The sequence below is a fragment of the Myotis nattereri genome, assembly GCF_964212035.1.
Source record: "Myotis nattereri genome assembly, chromosome: 17".
Taxonomy (NCBI): Eukaryota; Metazoa; Chordata; class Mammalia; order Chiroptera; family Vespertilionidae; genus Myotis; species Myotis nattereri.
In genome coordinates, this window is record NC_138092.1 from 20006183 (window position 1) to 20025179 (window position 18997).

At 37.1% G+C, this 18997-nt stretch overlaps 1 protein-coding gene across 2 annotated transcripts in view; it reads right to left on the minus strand.

Annotated features, from left to right (window-relative positions):
* CSMD3 (CUB and Sushi multiple domains 3) overlaps positions 1-18997 on the minus strand; it is an 879736-nt gene that overhangs the window by 87884 nt on the left and 772855 nt on the right. For both annotated transcript variants that reach the window (XM_081111575.1, XM_081111574.1), the window contains 4 exons: positions 18164-18373; positions 15821-16009; positions 14952-15129; positions 13970-14115 (listed from right to left, as the gene is read on the minus strand). In XM_081111575.1, the coding sequence (XP_080967701.1) occupies positions 13970-14115; positions 14952-15129; positions 15821-16009; positions 18164-18373 (723 nt within the window). The remainder of the gene's footprint in view (positions 1-13969; positions 14116-14951; positions 15130-15820; positions 16010-18163; positions 18374-18997) is intronic.

Consider the following 18997-nt stretch of genomic DNA (forward strand, 5'->3'; position numbering starts at 1 on the left):
TAAGAGTACTGAAGTACGTCAATTAGACCAGTTAATGAAGACTACTGTAAAAGGAGATGAATGAGATAACCAATGGACACAGACAGTAGGGAGGTAAGGGCATGTGTTGGGGGGTGTGGGTGGCCAGGGAGAGGTCAATGGGGGGAAGGGGGGACATATGTAATACTTCAAACAATAAATAATTTAAATGTAAATAAAAAAGAAAAAATACATAACTTTTTTAAATGAGTAAATATTTGCAATTCTGAAGGGTAATCATGGGCATAAGAGCATTTCAGATGTTGGAGAAAACAGGCAAAAATTTGATTTGAGTACCAAATCCATCATTAGATAACAAAAACCCATTTATAAGTGGTTAACAGTCTAATAAACTTCATGTTATTAAGGAAAAAGAAAAAAGAAAAAAATTCAAAATGTAGACAAAGAGGGATAAATCAAGGAAAATTTGTTTTCAATATCCTGCTGTTAATTGTTATCTGTCTCTTCTGACATTTTCCTTCCAGTACTTCAACCTGTTTATAAAAGCACTTTCTGTGCAGGCATGCTAATTTGCAAGGAAAACACTGCTCTATGCAGAAGAGTCCCCACTAGAAAAGGGAAGACTTGCTAGGAAAGGAGCCCAGGGCAGAGAAGTCTAGCCTAGATTTTGAGAAACAGTTTAGTTGAGAATAAAGTTAGGAATTTTGAAAATCATTTTCCTGAACTTAGAAATAACAAAGAGGTAAGAGAAAGGGGAGGAGATAGAGAGCCTCAACATGGAGAAATCCTTTTAAAACTAGGATTTCAAGAAGAGCATTTTATTGGATCTTAAGTAGAATAGAGGTCAACTCAGAAGTTAGAGAAGTGTAGAGATGCCCACGTGTATATTATTTAACTTTTGTTTGCCTATAAAGTTATTTTTAATCTTCGTGATAATCATGTTATTTTCTTATTGTAAAAGAAGCACATTTTTATTATTGAGGAATCCATGACTCTTGCATGTATAGAACATGCTTAGATAACTCAGTTGCAGAGTTTAAAAGACCAGTGTTTGTAAATTGTCATTAATGAGGATTATGATGCTCAGAGATATGTTATTTTCCCAAGACCACCTGGGTGCTGTGAGCTAAATTCTGTTTCATTCTCTGTTATTGACCATCACTAGCACTTTTATAAACTGTCTCTAGAGCCAAGGAATTAATTACCTTGGGTCATGGAGGGTCTTAGGAGGCATAATGTTATTCCCCTTCTACCTCTACCTCAGTAAGAACAATTCTATTTGGATTAGTTTTATAGTTTTGAATTCTAAATAACTTTCCATTGAAACAATTTTCTACAGTCTCCACCTAAGTGATTTCATTGATTTTATATATATATTATTGATTTCAGAGAGGAAGGGAGAGGGAGAGAGATAGAAACATCAACGATGAGAGAGAATCATTGATCAGCTGCTTCCTGCATGTCCCCTACTGGGGATCAAGCTTACAACATGGGCATGTGCCCTTGACCAGAATCGAACCCCAGGACCCTTCAGTCCACGGGCTGATGCTCTATCCATTGAGCCAAACCAGTTAGGGCTCATGGATTCTTTTGACTTCAAGTCTGAATTCATGTTTCAAATCCCAATTTTAGATTACCAGGATAATTATTTCTTCTGACTCTTGACTGCCTCCCTCCCCTTATCCCTGTTACTTTCTAATCATAGAACTGTTTTATGGTACATGTGATCATGACTTGTTTTAAAATCTATTATTGTTCATCTATTGGCTTGCTGTGCATTGTTTGTGCCTCTATCTTGACTTTAAGTAACATAAGGGATGAGACTTTTTCACAGTTAAGTCATTAGCTTCTATCACTATGCTTATTATCTAACAAATATTTGCCAAATAATATACAGAACATAGGTTTCCTCAAAACAGTCTCTAAATAAACAGTCTTACCTAAGATAACTCTCATCTCTAAAACTGCAAATGTGAGGAAATAGGGCCAATTTTGGGTCAGGGTTCTAGAGATTGGGATCTAAATAGGACCTGCTTGAGATGCTTTTCAGGGTTTAACTATATAATTCTGATTATAATATAAAGGATTTTAAAACCACACCCTTTGTGTCCAATTATAATATAAAAGATTTTAAAACCACACCCTTTGTGTCTGTTTTTCTTAGGTTCTCAACCTTCTTAATGCTGCGACCCTTTAATACAGTTCCTCATGTTGTGGTGACCCCCAATTTCATTGTTACAAATTGAACATAATTAAAGCATCATGATTAATCACAAAAACAATATGTAATTATATATGTGTTTTCCAATGGTCTTAGGCGACCCCTGGTAAAGGGTCGTTCGACCCCCAAAAGTGTCCCACAGGTTGAGAACCGCTGCTTTAGACCCTTAAAGGCAAAGAATTACAAAAGGTTAAATCATAAACCAGCTTCCAACAATTCTGTTTTTCAATTTTTGTCAGTGTCTACTAGTCTGTTAAAAATAAGTCTAAAATTTGTCCAGTGTCTTCTCGTTCTTGCTGCCAACATTTTAGTGTGAACCCCTGTCATTTCATAGTTTTTGTACTGGGCTGAATAGTATCCTCCAAAATGTATGTCTTTCTTCAAATCCCAAAATATTATTTTGAAATGGGGTTGTTTCAGACCTAGTAAGTTAAGTTGAGGTCACACTGAATTAAGGTGAGCCCTTAAACCGGTATGACTGCTGTCCTTACAAGAAGAGAAGAGATAGAGACTGACACACAGGGAAGACGTGTGATGATGCGGACAGAAATTGGAGTGATTTATCTGCAAGGTAAGGAATGCCAATATTGTCCGGCTACCACCAGAAGCTACCACAGCCTTCAGAGACAGCATGATCCTCTCAATACACTGATTTCATACCTCTTGCCCCCAGAACTGAGAGAAAAATCTGTTTCCTTAAGCTAGCCAGTTGGGGCACTTCATTACAGTATCCCTAGGAAACTAATGCTCCTATATTATTAAATTGGCCGACAGGCTTCTGTGTCCTTTTGGTACAATCCTCCCTGCACACAAGTAAAGTGGTGGAAGGAAATTAAGACAGTATTTACACGAAATCCACTGTGTGCCAAGGATTCTGCAAAGGAATCAGCAGAATTTTGCATCAAATCAACAAAGAGGCCAGGGAGGCTTGCTTGAGAGAGAAGCCTGGGGAGAATGAGGAGGCATGAGGAAAAAAAGGTAAACTAAGGCTGAGTCCAACAGAGTCTATGCGCTGGGCTCGGGATGGGTTTAATGTGAGGCCAGTGGGAAACCGGGGAAGAATTTTCAGTCTGAGAATAACGTGATCAGATTTCTTAAAGAAAAAAATAACAACACTGGCTGCAGTAGGAAAAATACACACAGTTGGAAGGGGACAAAGGTGGGTACCCAGACTCTACATAGCTGTGGGCGTTCAATAAACAATCGTTGATGGATTCTAAAAAACTCACAGGTGTCCACAGATGACATGATATTAAAAGTTTTGATTATGACCTCCAACAGTCCCTCACTCTGGTTAATAAACTTTAGCACCACATATTAAGCAGTTTATATTTTCAGCTGCAAATAAACATGTAGTTCCTCTCCTCCGCTTAAAACTCAAGAACCCGACTTGTATCACCCAGCTATGATGCCATTCTCACCTCACACAAAAAAAATATTAAACCATGTCTCTTCACTTTTTCAAGATAAACTTTGAAAAATGAAACCTGTCTACACCCTACCCCTTACCATAATACAGTGATGGCGAACCTATGACACGCGTGTCAGAGGTGACATGCGAACTCATTTTTTTGGTTGATTTTTCTTTGTTAAATGGCATTTAAATATATAAAATAAATATCAAAAATATAAATCTTTGTTTTACTATGGTTGCAAATATCAAAACATTTCTATATGTGACACGGCACCAGAGTTAAGTTAGGGTTTTCAAACTGCTGACACGCCGAACTCAAAAGGTTTGCCATCCCTGCCATAATCCCTTTTATTCTCTAATCAACATAGCTCTGAAATGGTTGGTGGTGTAACATTTGATCATGCGGCTAAAACTTTAAGTTCTGTATAATTTTTTATTTGCCTTTTTGAAACCCATCTTCCTTTCTCTTTTTAAACTTTGTTCTCAGATGACTGAAATGGAGACATTTTCACTGATCACCCTACCTGGAGTTAATTCTTCACAACCACTCCAATTCACATCTCTCTATTTCCATCTGGCAGTTTTCACAATCTGTAAAAATTATTTGTTTACTGTCCATTTTCTTGCACTAGGACGTAGCTGTGTGACGGCAGGGGCTTATGTTTATGTTATTAAGTGCTAACTCCTATGGGCATAATACAGTAACTAACATAACAATACTCAATAAATATCTGCTGAGTGGCAAATCTAAAAAAATGAGATAAATGTTGAGTGAACATATATAAAGTACTTTCTATGATATTGAGTATAAACTCAGCCCAGACTCTCAGGATTTAAATCTTATTTCTAAGGCTAACAAATTGGGTAGTCTTGGATAAGTTGCCTATTGTCTGCCTCATTTTTCCTCATTTGTAAAATAGTAATGATAACAGTAATAATTTTATGCCACTTCAAAAGGTGTCTATAAGGATCAACATCTTTATATATGCAAAGCACATGGAGTAGTGCCTGGCACATAGTAAGCACATTATAAGATTAAGTTCTTGTTATATCAAATTGGAATGCCATTCCTTCTAGATAGTTGGTGTTTAGAGAGAAATAAGAACATTTGCTAAAATAATAATACTTTCTGCTGTTCCCAGGTTTCCCTGTATATTCATGAAAGACATTTTGCTTTGGTAATTACTGCAATAATTCCAAGCAAAATTTAGGTATGTTATCTTTGTTGGCAGGATCAGGGTATAAAAGGCAATGGTTAGTGGTAGGATGTATTAGATCATTGTTTCTCAACCTACCTAATGCTGCGACCCTTTAATACAGTTCCTCATGTTGTGGTGACCCCCAACCATAAAATTATTTTTGTTGCTACTTCATAACTGTAATTTTGCAACTGTTAAGAATCATAATGTAAATATCTGATATGCAGGATGTATTTTCATTGTTACAAATTGAACATAATGAAAGCATAGTGATTAATCACAAAAACAATATGTAATTATATATGTGCTTTCCGATGGTCTTAAGCGACCCCTATGAAAGGGTCATTCGACCCCCAAAGGGGTTGTGACCCACATGTTGAGAACCGCTGTTTTAGATGAAGGCCATAGTGGGGAATGAAACATTATAGCTCCACATCTCTTTCTGGACATGTTTCTATCAAAGCAATGAGCATCCCTGGGAAATATATGTCCGCCAATTTGTGCTGGTTATTCATTACTCTTGTGCACACAACAGCCTACGCTGCTATTTACTCTGGAAGCAGGCTGCGTTCCCCCCATCTCGGTTCTGCGGGCTCCATGGCCTCTTAGGCAAACTGCTAAAACTCTGTGCTTCAGTTTTCTAGTCTGCAAAATAAACACAAAACTAAGACTGAGTTGATAGATTGTAATGTGCTTAGAAGAGTGCCTGACACCTATTTCAAAGGGAAAACACATTCCCTGCTTATATAAGGCTAACATGGCTGCTGGGATGGCAGCTGTGTCCTGAATACGTATAATCTCAATTATTGACCTTATTCACAACCTGATATCATTCCCAGGGCTAGTGCCCATAGGACTTCCCAGAACATATCAAACAAGTTGTTTTGTTTCTATTCTTATTTAAATTGGCTATATTTTTCAAATGCAGAGGTAACTTATGTATTTTTCATTGATGTACATTATACTGTAGTACAAAATCCTTGAGTTCAACAACCTATGTTAGAGTCCTGTATGAGATATAACAAAACTGCTAGCACAATGCCCTGGGGATAATATTCAATAAATACCAACTGATGATGAACTGAATTAAAACAATATCTCACCCTGTATAATGTATATACTTTGGTTACTTTGGAAGAAAATAAACAGATCTAGGATGAATATACCCAATACTGTACAGGTTAAAATCATAGGTTGTTTGATCTGAAAGTCATCTAATAAATCACCTATTCTAATATCTTTCTTTTGATGCAGTGGAGGGAGAAGGCGACCTAACAAAGTGATGTATGAGCAGAAGTGAAACTTTTAAATTCTGTCATTTAAATTTTAAATAGTATTAGCATTTATTTTTGTACATGTTTTTCATGGATTCCTCTCTTTAGAAACAGCTTCAGAGTTATGACCATTAATGAAAAAGCTGTGTACCATATATCTACACATTTGATCTAAATCTGTATTATCTTTAGAAGAATCATTTATTTGACATGTTATTCAGCTTTAAAATACCATTTATGATTTAATAACTGAATGAGGACATCATATTCCACATGTCGGTATCTTTTTTCTAATATACATGTTTTTATTTATTTTAGACAGAGGAAAAGAGAGGGAGAGAGAGATAGAAACTTCAATGAGAGAGAAGCATCATAGATCAGCTGCCTCCTTCAGGTGCCCTGCTGAAGATCAAGCCCACAACCCAGGCATTGCCCTGACCTGGAATCGAACTCACAACCTCCTGGTGCACAGGACAATGCTCAATCAATAGAGCCACACTGGCCAGACTACATGTCAGTATCTTTTGAGGATGACTGTCATTTGAACTGTACCCTGTTTTTATTCAAATGTGTGTAGGTCTCTGGTTCCTGCTTCTTGAGATTACTTTAGGGTTTGATTCTGGCAATATTTTTTGTTACTTTTAATTTCCTATTTTCTTTGTCATGAAATGTCCAACCTAATTCCAGAAAAGAGTGCTGTATTTACCTACTTCAATTACTTACTTCAATTCAATTGAGCTATTAAAGGAATCTTTAAAAAAAAAGAAGACAGAATAGAACACTGGCAAATTGACATTCCTCCTCTGAACCAAAAAAGCATGAGTGCACAAGGGCACTATTTTTTACAGAGGAAAAAAAAATAATAGTGTTCTCTGTTCCCTCATAAACTCTAAGATCTCTATAGTCATGGGCAGACTTCTGTGGTGACCCAGATTAGTTCAAGAATGATAATTTCATGATTTGGGGGAAAAATTGGAGGAGGAAAAGGATTGTAAGTACATGTTCAGTGATGTAATTGTGGCAATGTTAAAAGTTGTGTGAAATAAGCTCCACTTGAAGGTGGATTTAATAAATGTTCTTGTAGTTCTAATTAAGAGGAAAAATCTGAGTATGAATTGAGGTACCCTAATATGCTGATATTAGAAAAATGGGTGACCTGGATAATAGACTTAAACATTAAAATGATACCTTCTCTTCTAAGTTAATAAATATATGTTCTATACTATAGCCTTCTGGTTGCTTTGATTGGCATAAATCAACCCTCAATAAAACATATTTTCTCTTCACACAGTGACCATGGGGCATTTGGGGAACTATGAAGAAAACATACTAAGTTTCGATAAACCTCCCAACATCTTGCAGTTAGCTTGTAGGTCCTGGGGGAGAAGCACTAAGAAGTGTGAAGCTTCAAGTTGTAATTAGAAAGGGTATTTTCTAGAACATAAGATGACCTATCATCTTGCTAAAAATGAAAGTAATTTTTGCTAAATTTTTAAAGAAAACATAGATTTACATACCATTAAGTATAATCTATTCATGAGATAGTACCGGTTTAGGTACTTATTGCCTAGCACTTATTTTATTACTGCAGCGGTTTGCATTATTTAAAAAGAGGTCATTCTTTGGAGTCAGACGGACCTATTTGAATTCCAGGCAGCCCTTCTATTTATTAGTTCTCTGGTTTTACGTAGGCTACAAAATTTTTATTCAGTTCTTTCATTATTAAAATAGGATTCATAAGGCTTACCTTGCAGAGTTATTACAAAAATTGGCAATAATACATGGAAAGTACCTAGCATAGCACTGGGTGTATTATGTTTTCTGTAAATGGCAGCTATGGCTGTTACAGTGACCATCGTACAAAGTCAGTGTCTGCAAAACATGTAGCTAAAAGGTTTTGTGTAGTTTACTTTCAAAGAGTCACTGATTAGGACTGGAAGTTGTTATTATTTATTATAAGCCAACCCCATCTTGACTCTATAACAGATATCAAGAAAATTCAGCAATACTGAGAGAGACAAAAACATTTCCTCAGATGAAGAAGAAATATGATAGTTGAGATAAAGTGCCTCAACATTTACCCCTGTCCTATTTTTTCATTGCACATAAATTGCATTTTGTGAAGCTTTTTATGAATGTTATTTTTGATCAGGAAAGGCTTTATGAAAGTGATATTTTATAAAAGACAGATGGCTAGCTGAATCTCATAAAAGAAGTCAAGGTAGAGGGTGGGGAAAAAAACACTTTTTTTTCTCTTTTCAAACATATTTAAAATACCTTAATAAGTAAAATTTAAATGATTAATGTGACCTTAAGAAAATATATGAAAGTATAGATCAGATTTATAAAATAAATACACAAGTCATAAGAAAACCACTCATGACTTAATGGGTCAGGGCATAACAGAAGGAACTATTAAATCACTAAGAGAATTTAAAGAAAATTGAATGTGGGAGCAAACCATTCTAAGCTTAGCTATACAACCATTTTAAAATAAGTGTTAAATAATAAATTATCTACTGGTTTATTTATTTTTACAAATATAAAATGACTTGAACAAATTTTTTTTTTATCATTACAAGAGTTCACTTTGACACTAAGCTATAGGTACTGATTATGGGCCCAGAATAGGAATATTATATTTTAGATGTATTAAATTATATTAGTTGTATTAATACTAATTTGAAAACACACATCTTTTTTGTTTCTGTGAGAGGAAATAGGTACACGTCTACATATTGTAAAATAATCTTTTCAAAAGTTGTCAATAGTATAGCTAAAAAAGTAAATAAACAGCTTTTTTGAAAAAATGTGAACACACTTCCCACTGTAAAACTAAAACATAGTCAATCCCAATCAGTCAATAATCCTATATAATAAAATCCTAATATGCAAATTGGCTGAATGGTGGAACGACTGGCAGAATGACTGGTCACTATGATGAGCACTGACCATCAGGGAAGAGACTCTCAACACAGGAGCTGCCCCCTGGTGGTCAGTGAGCTCCCACAGGGGGAGTGCCACTCAGCCAGAAGCCAGGCTCATGGCTGGTGAGCACAGCAGTGGTGGCGGTAGCCTCTCCCACCTCCACTGCAGGTAGGCAGTAAGGCATGAGCGGTCCCGGACTGCAAGAGCCCCAGACTGCGAGAGGGATGTCTGCCTGCCAGCTTAGGCCCAATCCCCAGGCAGACACTGACATCCCCCAAAGGGTCCCAGACTGTGAGAGGGCGCAGGCTGGGCTGAGGGAACCCCCGCCCCCCCCCGCACGAATTTCATGCACTGGGCCTCTAGTAAAAATATAAAAGAGATACAAAGCAGAAATATGATGTGTTTTCAAAAATGCATTCACTATTATTAAACTCCCAGGCTTGTAAAACAATACACTATACTGTCATCGGGTTCTCTTAGACTTGGCAAAAAAGAATAAGTGCATCATAGAGAAGATGGTAGTGACACCTATGAGTGCGAGTTATCAAGAAATGGAGGGATTTAAGATGGAGAGACTTAAAGAACTAAAGATGAGTAAGAAACCATTTAGGAACTGAAGTTCAGGAAGAAGTCAGAGAACATATCTGCCTGAAGCCAGAATAGATAGACACTGGGGAGTAAGGTTCAATGAACCAGATTATAGGGTAGCTATAAATTTGATTTAATGTAGGCATCATGCATTCTTGAAAAGGTGAATCTGGATGAAAGCAGTGCTTAGGAAAACTATCCTAAGTGAGCTGTTGGAATATAAGGCATCTGTCAATTTTAAAATGAGCCCTACCTAGCTCAAATTTCAAGGTCATTTTAAGGTTTGGGTAAAATTTCCAGAGATGTTGATTCAAATGTTAGGATTCTCTAGGCTCTGGTAATTTTGCCTGATTATGAAATTTAAAGCATAAAATAAATGTTCTCTCAGAAAATGTAAAATGTGAGATAAGATATGGTAAGGAAAGGAAAACTTACTGAACATCTACTCTGTCAGGCACTATAATAACTGTATATTATCCATTGCCTCCAATTCTTATATAATCTCTGCAATATAATGTTATAATAAATAGTAATAATGACAGCAATTATTTGGGTTGAACTATGCAATATTGAGCATTTTTGACCAAAAATTTCATATTGTTCAATCTAACTTATGTCAGTAATTGAAGTAATTTCTACATATCCAGTATCTCATTAATCTCAGCAATCCTACAATGATGTTTTATAGCTTAAACTAGAGGCCTGGTGCACAACATTCGTGCACTGGGGGGGAGGGGTGTCCTCTCAGCCGGATCTGCGCCCTCTTTCAGTCCAGGACCCCTCAGGGGATGTCCACCTTCCAGCTAAGCCAGCAGGTGGATATTCCTGAGAGGGGTAGGGGCGAGCTGAGATGTGATTGGCCCTCCGGGTGGGTGGTGGGACACCCTTGCCAGCCCGGGATCCAGATCTGTCTCACTGATGTTCACGCTGGTTGTCAGGAGCCACCTGGCAGCTGCTTCTATATCATTTCTTCCTTGTGGAGCTTCTAGGGAGGGGAAGCAGCCATAGTGCCTGAGGCCAACTTCCAGGAGGCCGGTGGAGCTGTTGGGATCATGCTAGCGATGACGGTCTGTCAGTGCCTGGTCCGTTCTCCAAAGATTGGACCTGCAGGACTACTGAGTGAGTGAGTGGTTGCCACCTGGGCTGGTGGGCCACCGGGACAGGTCCCCTGTTGGAGCACACTGACCACCAGGGGGCAGCTTCTGCATTGAGCGTCTGCCCCCTGGCGGTTAGTGTGCATCATAGTGACTGGCTGACCAGTCACTTAGGATTTTATATATCCTATCTAATAAAGAAGGGATATGCTAATTGACCCTCATGCTATCACAAAGATGGCGACGTCCACAGCCAATAAGGAGGGGCTATGCTAATTGACTCCCCCCCTTAAAGATGGTGATTCCCACAACCAATAAGGAGGGGCTATGCTAATTGACTGCCCCGCCTTCAAAGATGGCAATACCAACAGCCAATAACGAGGAAATATGCTAATTAACTGCCATGCCCTCAAAGATGGCGGCACCCACAGCCACAAGATGGAGGCACCCAGTCCCCTCAGCCCCCCAGCTGCCCAGGGCCAGCCCAAGGGATGACCAAACAACTGAACAAGCAGGCTGGTGGGGGGGGGCCGTGAGGGGCAACCAGGCTAGCAGGGGGGCAGTTGTGGGTAACCACGCTGATGGGGGGGTGTAGTTAGGGGCAACCAGGCTGGCAGGGGCGCAGTTAGGGGCAATTAGGCTGGCAGGTGGGGCAGTGAGGGGTGACTAGGCCAGTAGGGGGGCAGTTGGGGGCAACCAGGCAGGCAGGTAGGGGCAGTTAGGGGTGACCAGGCTGGCAGAGGAGGTAGTTGGGGGCGACCAGGCCGGCATGCAGAGGCAGTGAAGGGCAATCAGGCTGGCGGGGGGGGGGGGCAGTTAGGGGTGATCAGGCAGGCAGGCAGGTGAGCAACTAGGAGCCAGTGGTCCAGGATTGTGAGAGGGATGTCCGGCTGCCTGTTTAAACTGGCAGTCGGACATCCCCCAAGGCGTCCCAGATTGGAGAGGGTGCAGGCTGGGCTTAGGGGACCACCCCCCCACCCCACCCCCCCGTGCACAAATTTCATGCACCGGGCCTCTAGTCTATATCATAAAGGGCCTGTGGTCATGACTCCATTAAACAACCGGTCACCAGGAGGTGCATGGAGCACCCCTCGCGGGCCGGGACTCAGGGTTTGCACGGCAAAACGGTGCTCGCACAGGGCTGGTGGGGCTTGCGCGGGGCTGGGGTGCTGGCATGGTGGAGGCAAGGCCCGCGGCTTGTATGGCAGAGGTGGGGCCTGCAGCTTGCACGGTGGAGGTGGAGCCCGCGGATGGCAGCATGACCAAACCATGGGTCACCAGGAGGTGCATGGAGCACCTCTTGCAGGCCAGGACTGATGGCTTGTGCGGTGAGGTAGGTGGGGCTCACATGGGGCTGGCAGGCAGGCCGTGTGGTGAAGAGGGCACAGGGGATGGGTGCTGGGCGGGGGCGGGGAGCACGGTGCAGTTCCCCAGGGACGGGGAGCACGGTGCAGTTCCCCAGTTGGCAAGCGAAGGTGCTCCTGCCGTGGAGGTTGGGGAGGGGGCGCACATGGCCGGCGGCAGGGGGAGGCAGCACGCGGGGGAAGGGCATGAGCTGGGAGTGCTACGGGGCGCTAGCAGCATCCACGGAGTGTGCAAGGTGTCGCAGGGCAGCGGTCATGGCCCTGATGGCAGGCTCGGCCTAGGGGACCCTACACACGCATGATTTAATCATGCGCTAGGCCTCTAGTATATATATATCTCCACATAAGTGTCCATGTAAATCCATATTCACGCTTTGTGTGTATACATATACATTCTACAATCCTACTTTTTTCTATATGAATACACATACACAGATATTTTTTTCTCTGGCAATATTTCCCTTTGACATCGATCCTACATTTTACAAGAATTGTACATTCCCTACATGGTCATCTATGGATATTTATAGTCCATCAATGAATTAGTGCCTTCTTTGTCATTTGTTCAGGCAGGGCACAGAATAATAAAAATTTATGCAAGGATCTATGAAAGATAAAATGTACAAATGCAGTTAAGCAACTAATTCATTTCTCAACTTTATTACTTAATTTATTGGTTCCCGAGTTATGATTAGTTATGAAAGTAATAAAACTGTTGTTATAGTCTTAGACTATATCTACAGAACGCCAGCATCAATATCCAAGTCAGTAAACAAGGCAAGTGAGTTATTTTGTAAAAAGCCCAAACAAAAGTTACCTAACTGAACGCCCTTTCCTAATTGGCTATGCTGGAGTGTTCATGCAGCTGTGGGCGCTAGGGAAGTACAAAGTGGGTACTAGCTATTGGCTGATAAATGCTGAGATAAAGCAAATCAAATATTTTCTGGCCGATGCTCTGGGTATCTAAACCTGATGTGTTTTAAATGTGAGAATAACCATATTTTTCATGGAATATAAGATGTGAGTATCAAAGCTTTACATTGTGTTAAGAGAGATAAAAACATTAAATTGTATATTAATGTAATGGACAAAGCACATGTTCATGTTGTAAATTTTTATACAACTTGCGAATTTAATTCAGTAGGTTACTGATTCTATGAAATACTCATGGAATTGGTCCAACAAAGTTACATGAGGCAGAATGTGTTTCATGGAGGTGTGGTCATAGCAGATAAAGGTATGTAATCATTAGAAATAAATTAAAATTTTCTTGTTTATAATGAAATAAAATCAATTTGAGATAAAATAAAAATATTGAAAAGCTGTGAGACCATCTGGATGTTTTTCTGAAGAAGTTACCCTTATGAGGAGGAGACCCAGAAATAAACAAAGAATTAAGGTTGCAATTCTTCATAAATTATTCTATAGACATAAAAGCTATGAATTTAATAATCTGGAATAGTCACTGAAAACTGTAATATTCTAGACTAGCTATAGTTTTGAAACAAAGTATAAATGATTGAGTAATATGATTCAAAGCAAAAAGATATTGGATGCTAGTTTTATAAAGACAGCAGGTTGAATAAACATTTTGTATTGAAAAGTCTCAAAGTTACATGCAATAAAATATAAACAGCTGGTTCTCTTTTATTGGTTTCCATGTGGAAAAAAATATTATTTTCTACTGGGTAATTACTGAGTGATTTATATCCTATCTCCATTAGTTTAGATTTTAATGTCCCTAATGCTTCTAAGAGGTTATTCTTTGCAAGTAAATGTATTTGAAGCAATGTTAAGTGACACAATTTAATACCTTTTCAATCATTGGTTAAATATATTTTTCAGTCAATTTTCCAGGACAATTTTAAACAGTAGCAAATGAAACATAAACTCTTAAATAATACGAACCATGATAACTGAGCACAAAAAAGCCACTGGTTGTGAAATCACTGTGGAATTTGATGAGAATCTGGTTTGAAGTGCTATAGACTGACTCCAAAGCAGTGTTGCCACTGAACTGCCCAATCTGAGGTGAGTTTTGATCTGGTCCATCCCTATTAGAGAGAGAGAGAACAGAGTGGGGTAAAGATTAAGACTAGTTTTTTAGGTGAGTTTTCCACAAAGTTTAATAAAGGCATTAAATAAGAGATGATAGAGCAGATGAAATAACCAGTGAGTGCCATATCATATTGGTATAATTTGTGTTTATATCAGTGATAACATTTAAAAAATGTAAAGTATAAAAATAGACTAGATTTTTACCTAACTGAAATGCACTCATATTAGTTGTAATCAACAACACTATCTTTGGTTTCCTGACTACAACCCAAGCTTCCTAAATTCTTGAGGTCTGCCTTTCTTTTATTTTCTTCAAATTAATCTTGAGTAAATTTAGAAGGAATCATAGAACTCACACAGTAGTTCTATTAACCAATTATCAGGAATTAATTCAGATAGTTTCTTTATAATATATTTTTAAATAAAGATGCTTCAATTAATAGGATAATACAAATATATTTTATAACAAATTATTATGAGAGAAATTAAAGTTATATTAAATCAGTATGATTTGTACATAAGCTTTTAAATTTTCACTAGTTTTGTAAATATGTAACTTTCTTACCTTAAACTTACCCTGATATTAATTCCTTGCTTTTGCATATCAGTTTAATAATAAATTAAAATATTTTTCCATATATAAAGTTTTTGTTCAAAGTGTTTAGTTACTTTCTGGGAAAAATCTAAATCTATTTCTCTTCTTTGTCTCATTCTACAAACCACATACTGTCACCCTCAGTCACACCAGGTGGCAATTTCTGTTTACAGAGGATTGTGATATATTTTCATTTCTACCTTGATGAATCAATAAGTAATAATGGCCCTGGCTTACCATACAGTAATGAAATCATAGACTGGCTCTGTTTGAAGGACAGTGAAATTGATGTAGATTCCATTCCCAGGGGGTACTCGTACAAGCCAAAAACAGTCTTGAAAGTTGGGGTATTCATCTGGATAACCAGGAGAATAAATGGTGCCATTCATAGCAGTTATATTCCCTCCACAAAGAGCTACAGAAAAGACACAAAACACAAAGTTAAAATAAATAATAATGAATTGATTATAAAGAAAAAGGTGCACATTTAGTACTTAAGCAGTATAAAATCCATCTGTATTATGTTTTTACTCCAGTTAGGTATATAAAATAAAGTTGCAAACCATGAACAAAATATTGCTAGCTTGTATTTATTTTTCTATATGAAGCATGCTACCTAGTTATTATTAACTATTATTAAATTAATAAATTACATTGTGTTCTTTTTCCAAATATTTTATCAATATATATTTACACTCTTCAACTCTTATTTGTCTTATACTATATGTATTTATGGCCTTAAAAGAGGTTCAGGGATTTTTATTTAAAAGGTTTTTTAAGAGGAAATGTACCCAAATTCAGTAGCAGTATCTGGGCTATTGGTTTTTATAAGAATGATTATTAAACATACGCACACACAGCTACACAGACACACACATATAGGAGGAGCTCTAAAGCATTAACTTTATCTTTACTGGCAATGGAGAAGGTTAGGGCTTCTGCCAATAATAATAAAATCGGTTATTCATTACGGAGCCTTCAGGATTTAACCTGGGTACTAACTATAATTATTCAACCGAAAGAGAGACTGTGTGTTTCGCATGCTATTTGAAGAGGAAGACAAAACAGTGCCCAAACAAAAATGATTAAACGTGGATGACGCATACCTTCACACCTTGGAAGTGGGTGATTCCAATTGCGACTCACTCCATGAAGGCAAGTGAGAGCTGAATTTCCAATCAGCGTGTATCCAGGGAAACATTCAAATGAAACGGTTTGACCCACAGTGAAATCACTGCCAATTACAAAGCCATTGCGAAATGGGCGTGGGTCAGGACAGCTTTGCAATTGATAGGCTGCAAAAGGGAAAAAAGGAAAATGTTTTTCCTTTCTGAATTTTGAAAGACCACAGATGCGTACTATTTGCGACTTGAAAAACAGATGCACTGCTCCTTGTATTTGGTTACAAATAGCAATTCAGGTTAATGATGAATGATATTAATGAGAGTATAATATGAATTGCTTCTCATGTCTATACTTTTCCATTTAAATGTTAGTATAATTTACAAAAATGCATTCAGTTTCTTCACCCACTTATGTAATCCATCTAAATTATAAGTTTTAATGAAAATGTGAACTACTATTACCACCACAGTTTTAATCAAACATATTCTGATTCCTTTACATAGAGTACAATTGCTTCCTGGTTACATTGCACACACATAGAATAAAATAAACACATTTAAGCTTCATTCTGAGTCTTTTGAATTTTATTTTCTTTATTTTTTTCTTTAAAAGGAATAAGCCACTGTTGAGTTTCTCCAAAGTAGCTATGTAATAATATAAAATACTAGGAAAAATTGTCCTCCTAGTATAAATTTTGTACTTTAGTTAACACGATATTTTTGGCACTTCAGTATAACAATGTGTTCATTTGTACATATTCCTTTGGTTCTATGTTCTACATGAGATCAAAGTTCCTATTTGTTTTATCATTGTATGCTAAAAGCCTTGTCCATTGCCCATCACATAGTAAGTGCTTAATAAAGACGGCTGAATAAATTTTGAGCCTATAAACAGTGTACACTATGCACTTTTCCAAAATTCAGAAAGTGTTTCAAGTCTAATTGCAAGATCATTTAAAAATAACATTGGTTCTGTGAATCTGTATAAATTAATCTATTTCACAAAATTGGCATCAGCTCAATGATATCAATGCAGTAAACGAAGAGATAGTTTCAAAATTCAATGTAACTTACAAATAATATGTACTCATGATTATAATACATTATGGCTCATGTCAATAATATTAACATTAGATCAATGAGTAATAGATTCTCTATTTTATGCTTTTATTACAAAAATAAATATTTTTTGAGGACATATAGACTAAAAATGCAGTTAATGAAGTTCAAATTCCAGTTTTATATCATTAAAATAAGAACTTTATTTTGAGAGGGAGAAGAAAATGAGGGCAGGAATAAGAACATGAAGCCAGGTTTAAGTTCAATACCAAAGTGCTGGCATATGGCTCAGTATACTTGCTAGAAGAGGACCACAATATAGTTCTGAGTCTTTTAGCAACAAAGAAGAAAATTAGTTGTTGCCCAATTGTTTCTCAAATAATTAAAGTCTTTGAGAGCACAGTTAATTCTGTATTGTGAGGTGGTAGAAATGACTCCTATTTTATGTAAAGGATAATGTGTGATTTAGTGCTCTTATATTATGTCTGCAAATATAACACAAATTTTAATTATTTAGACCCATGTAGTTGGATGTTACAATGTCTATTTTAACTATATTTAAATGTCCTCTTGGGTATATACTTTTATTCAGAAAGTATTTATTGTGCTATTATTGTCTTAGGCACTTGAGATGCATCAAGGAACAATACAGAGATCATTGTCACTGCTTGGAAATCACAATAAAAATGTATTATATACTTACAAAATCCTTTAATAATTAGGGCAGAGATATAATAAAATTTTAAGGTATTTGAATTAAACATCCAAGTCATTGGAATTACATTATTTGTGTAAAATATCCTAACTTTAAATATTTGATTTTAAATTTTAGACTTCAGAGTTGGAATAATGTAATAATAACAGCTAAAATGCAATGATATATACCATATATATTTTGCATTCATTTTATCATATAAAGTTCAAAGCAACTTATCTGAGAGATACTATTACTAACTCCATCATGTAAATATAAAACTTTATCTAGCTTGCCTTGCTTAACTACCTTGCCTTGACATGCTTAATTTCACTGTGCACTAAGACTAACTCAATCCTTTCTCCAGAATTAAGATTTTCTAAGGCCTCAGAAAGACATCATTCCCCTATATAGTTGCCTGAAAACTGCATTTAAAAAAAATCTTTCTAATTGAAGTTTGCTTGGTTTAGGTTCTTTTTATTTCTAAAACAAAATATAGAAAATATTTAGAGTTAGATTGCTAACTACTGATTTGGGCTAAATAAGCTTTCACTTTTTATTATCCAGCTCACCTTGGTATACAATGTGGAACCCTTGTTTGTTCTGTGAATAGTCACTGTGAAAGTACAGGCTCGTTTCATGAGTTGTGCTGAATAAGGATGACGGGATTTGAGGACCACTAAGTCGGCCAATAACAGTGCTGGTCTCCGAGGTTCCACTTCTTACTTCCAAATAATCATGTATAGTTTCTGTAGAAAAATTTACAAACTGGAGATGTACACCTAAGGAAGAAAAGCAAGCAATATTACTTTTTTTTTTTTTTTTTACCGAATTAAATGCACATACACACAAATGCACATACTCGTTTTAATGCACTTAGATATGTTTCCATCTAGGCACTGTTTTAAGTGTTTGTTCCAACCCAGTAAATGTAATAATAATAATAAAGAGAATATGTCTCCTCATTCTGACTGTAACTTATTTGGAGACGGGTACGAAGTCCATTCTGCTATGCATTTTATCCCCAGTACTTAGCATAGTACCTGTAGAATAATATGAATAATATGTACTCAGTAAAGAATTATTAAAAGTATGAGTTTCTGCAAATTCATGTAAAACATTTCAATATGAATTTGTATTCTGAGGCTATAGATGTTTTGGGTAATCGGGTACTTAAATTCAGTCCTCAATAAGTGAGATAGTATAGAATTTCTTAATTGCTCTAAATCCATTAAGTTTCTATTTAAGGAAGTGTCTACTCATCCTAGTCTTCTGAAATTTAATGAAAAAGCTGATCCTCAATCTAGCACTTCTATTTATGCATTTATAGACTCATGGGATATGAAGAACCTATAAGAGAATATATTTGTGATTTAAGAGTGAGAAAGAATTTATTAAATGCAATA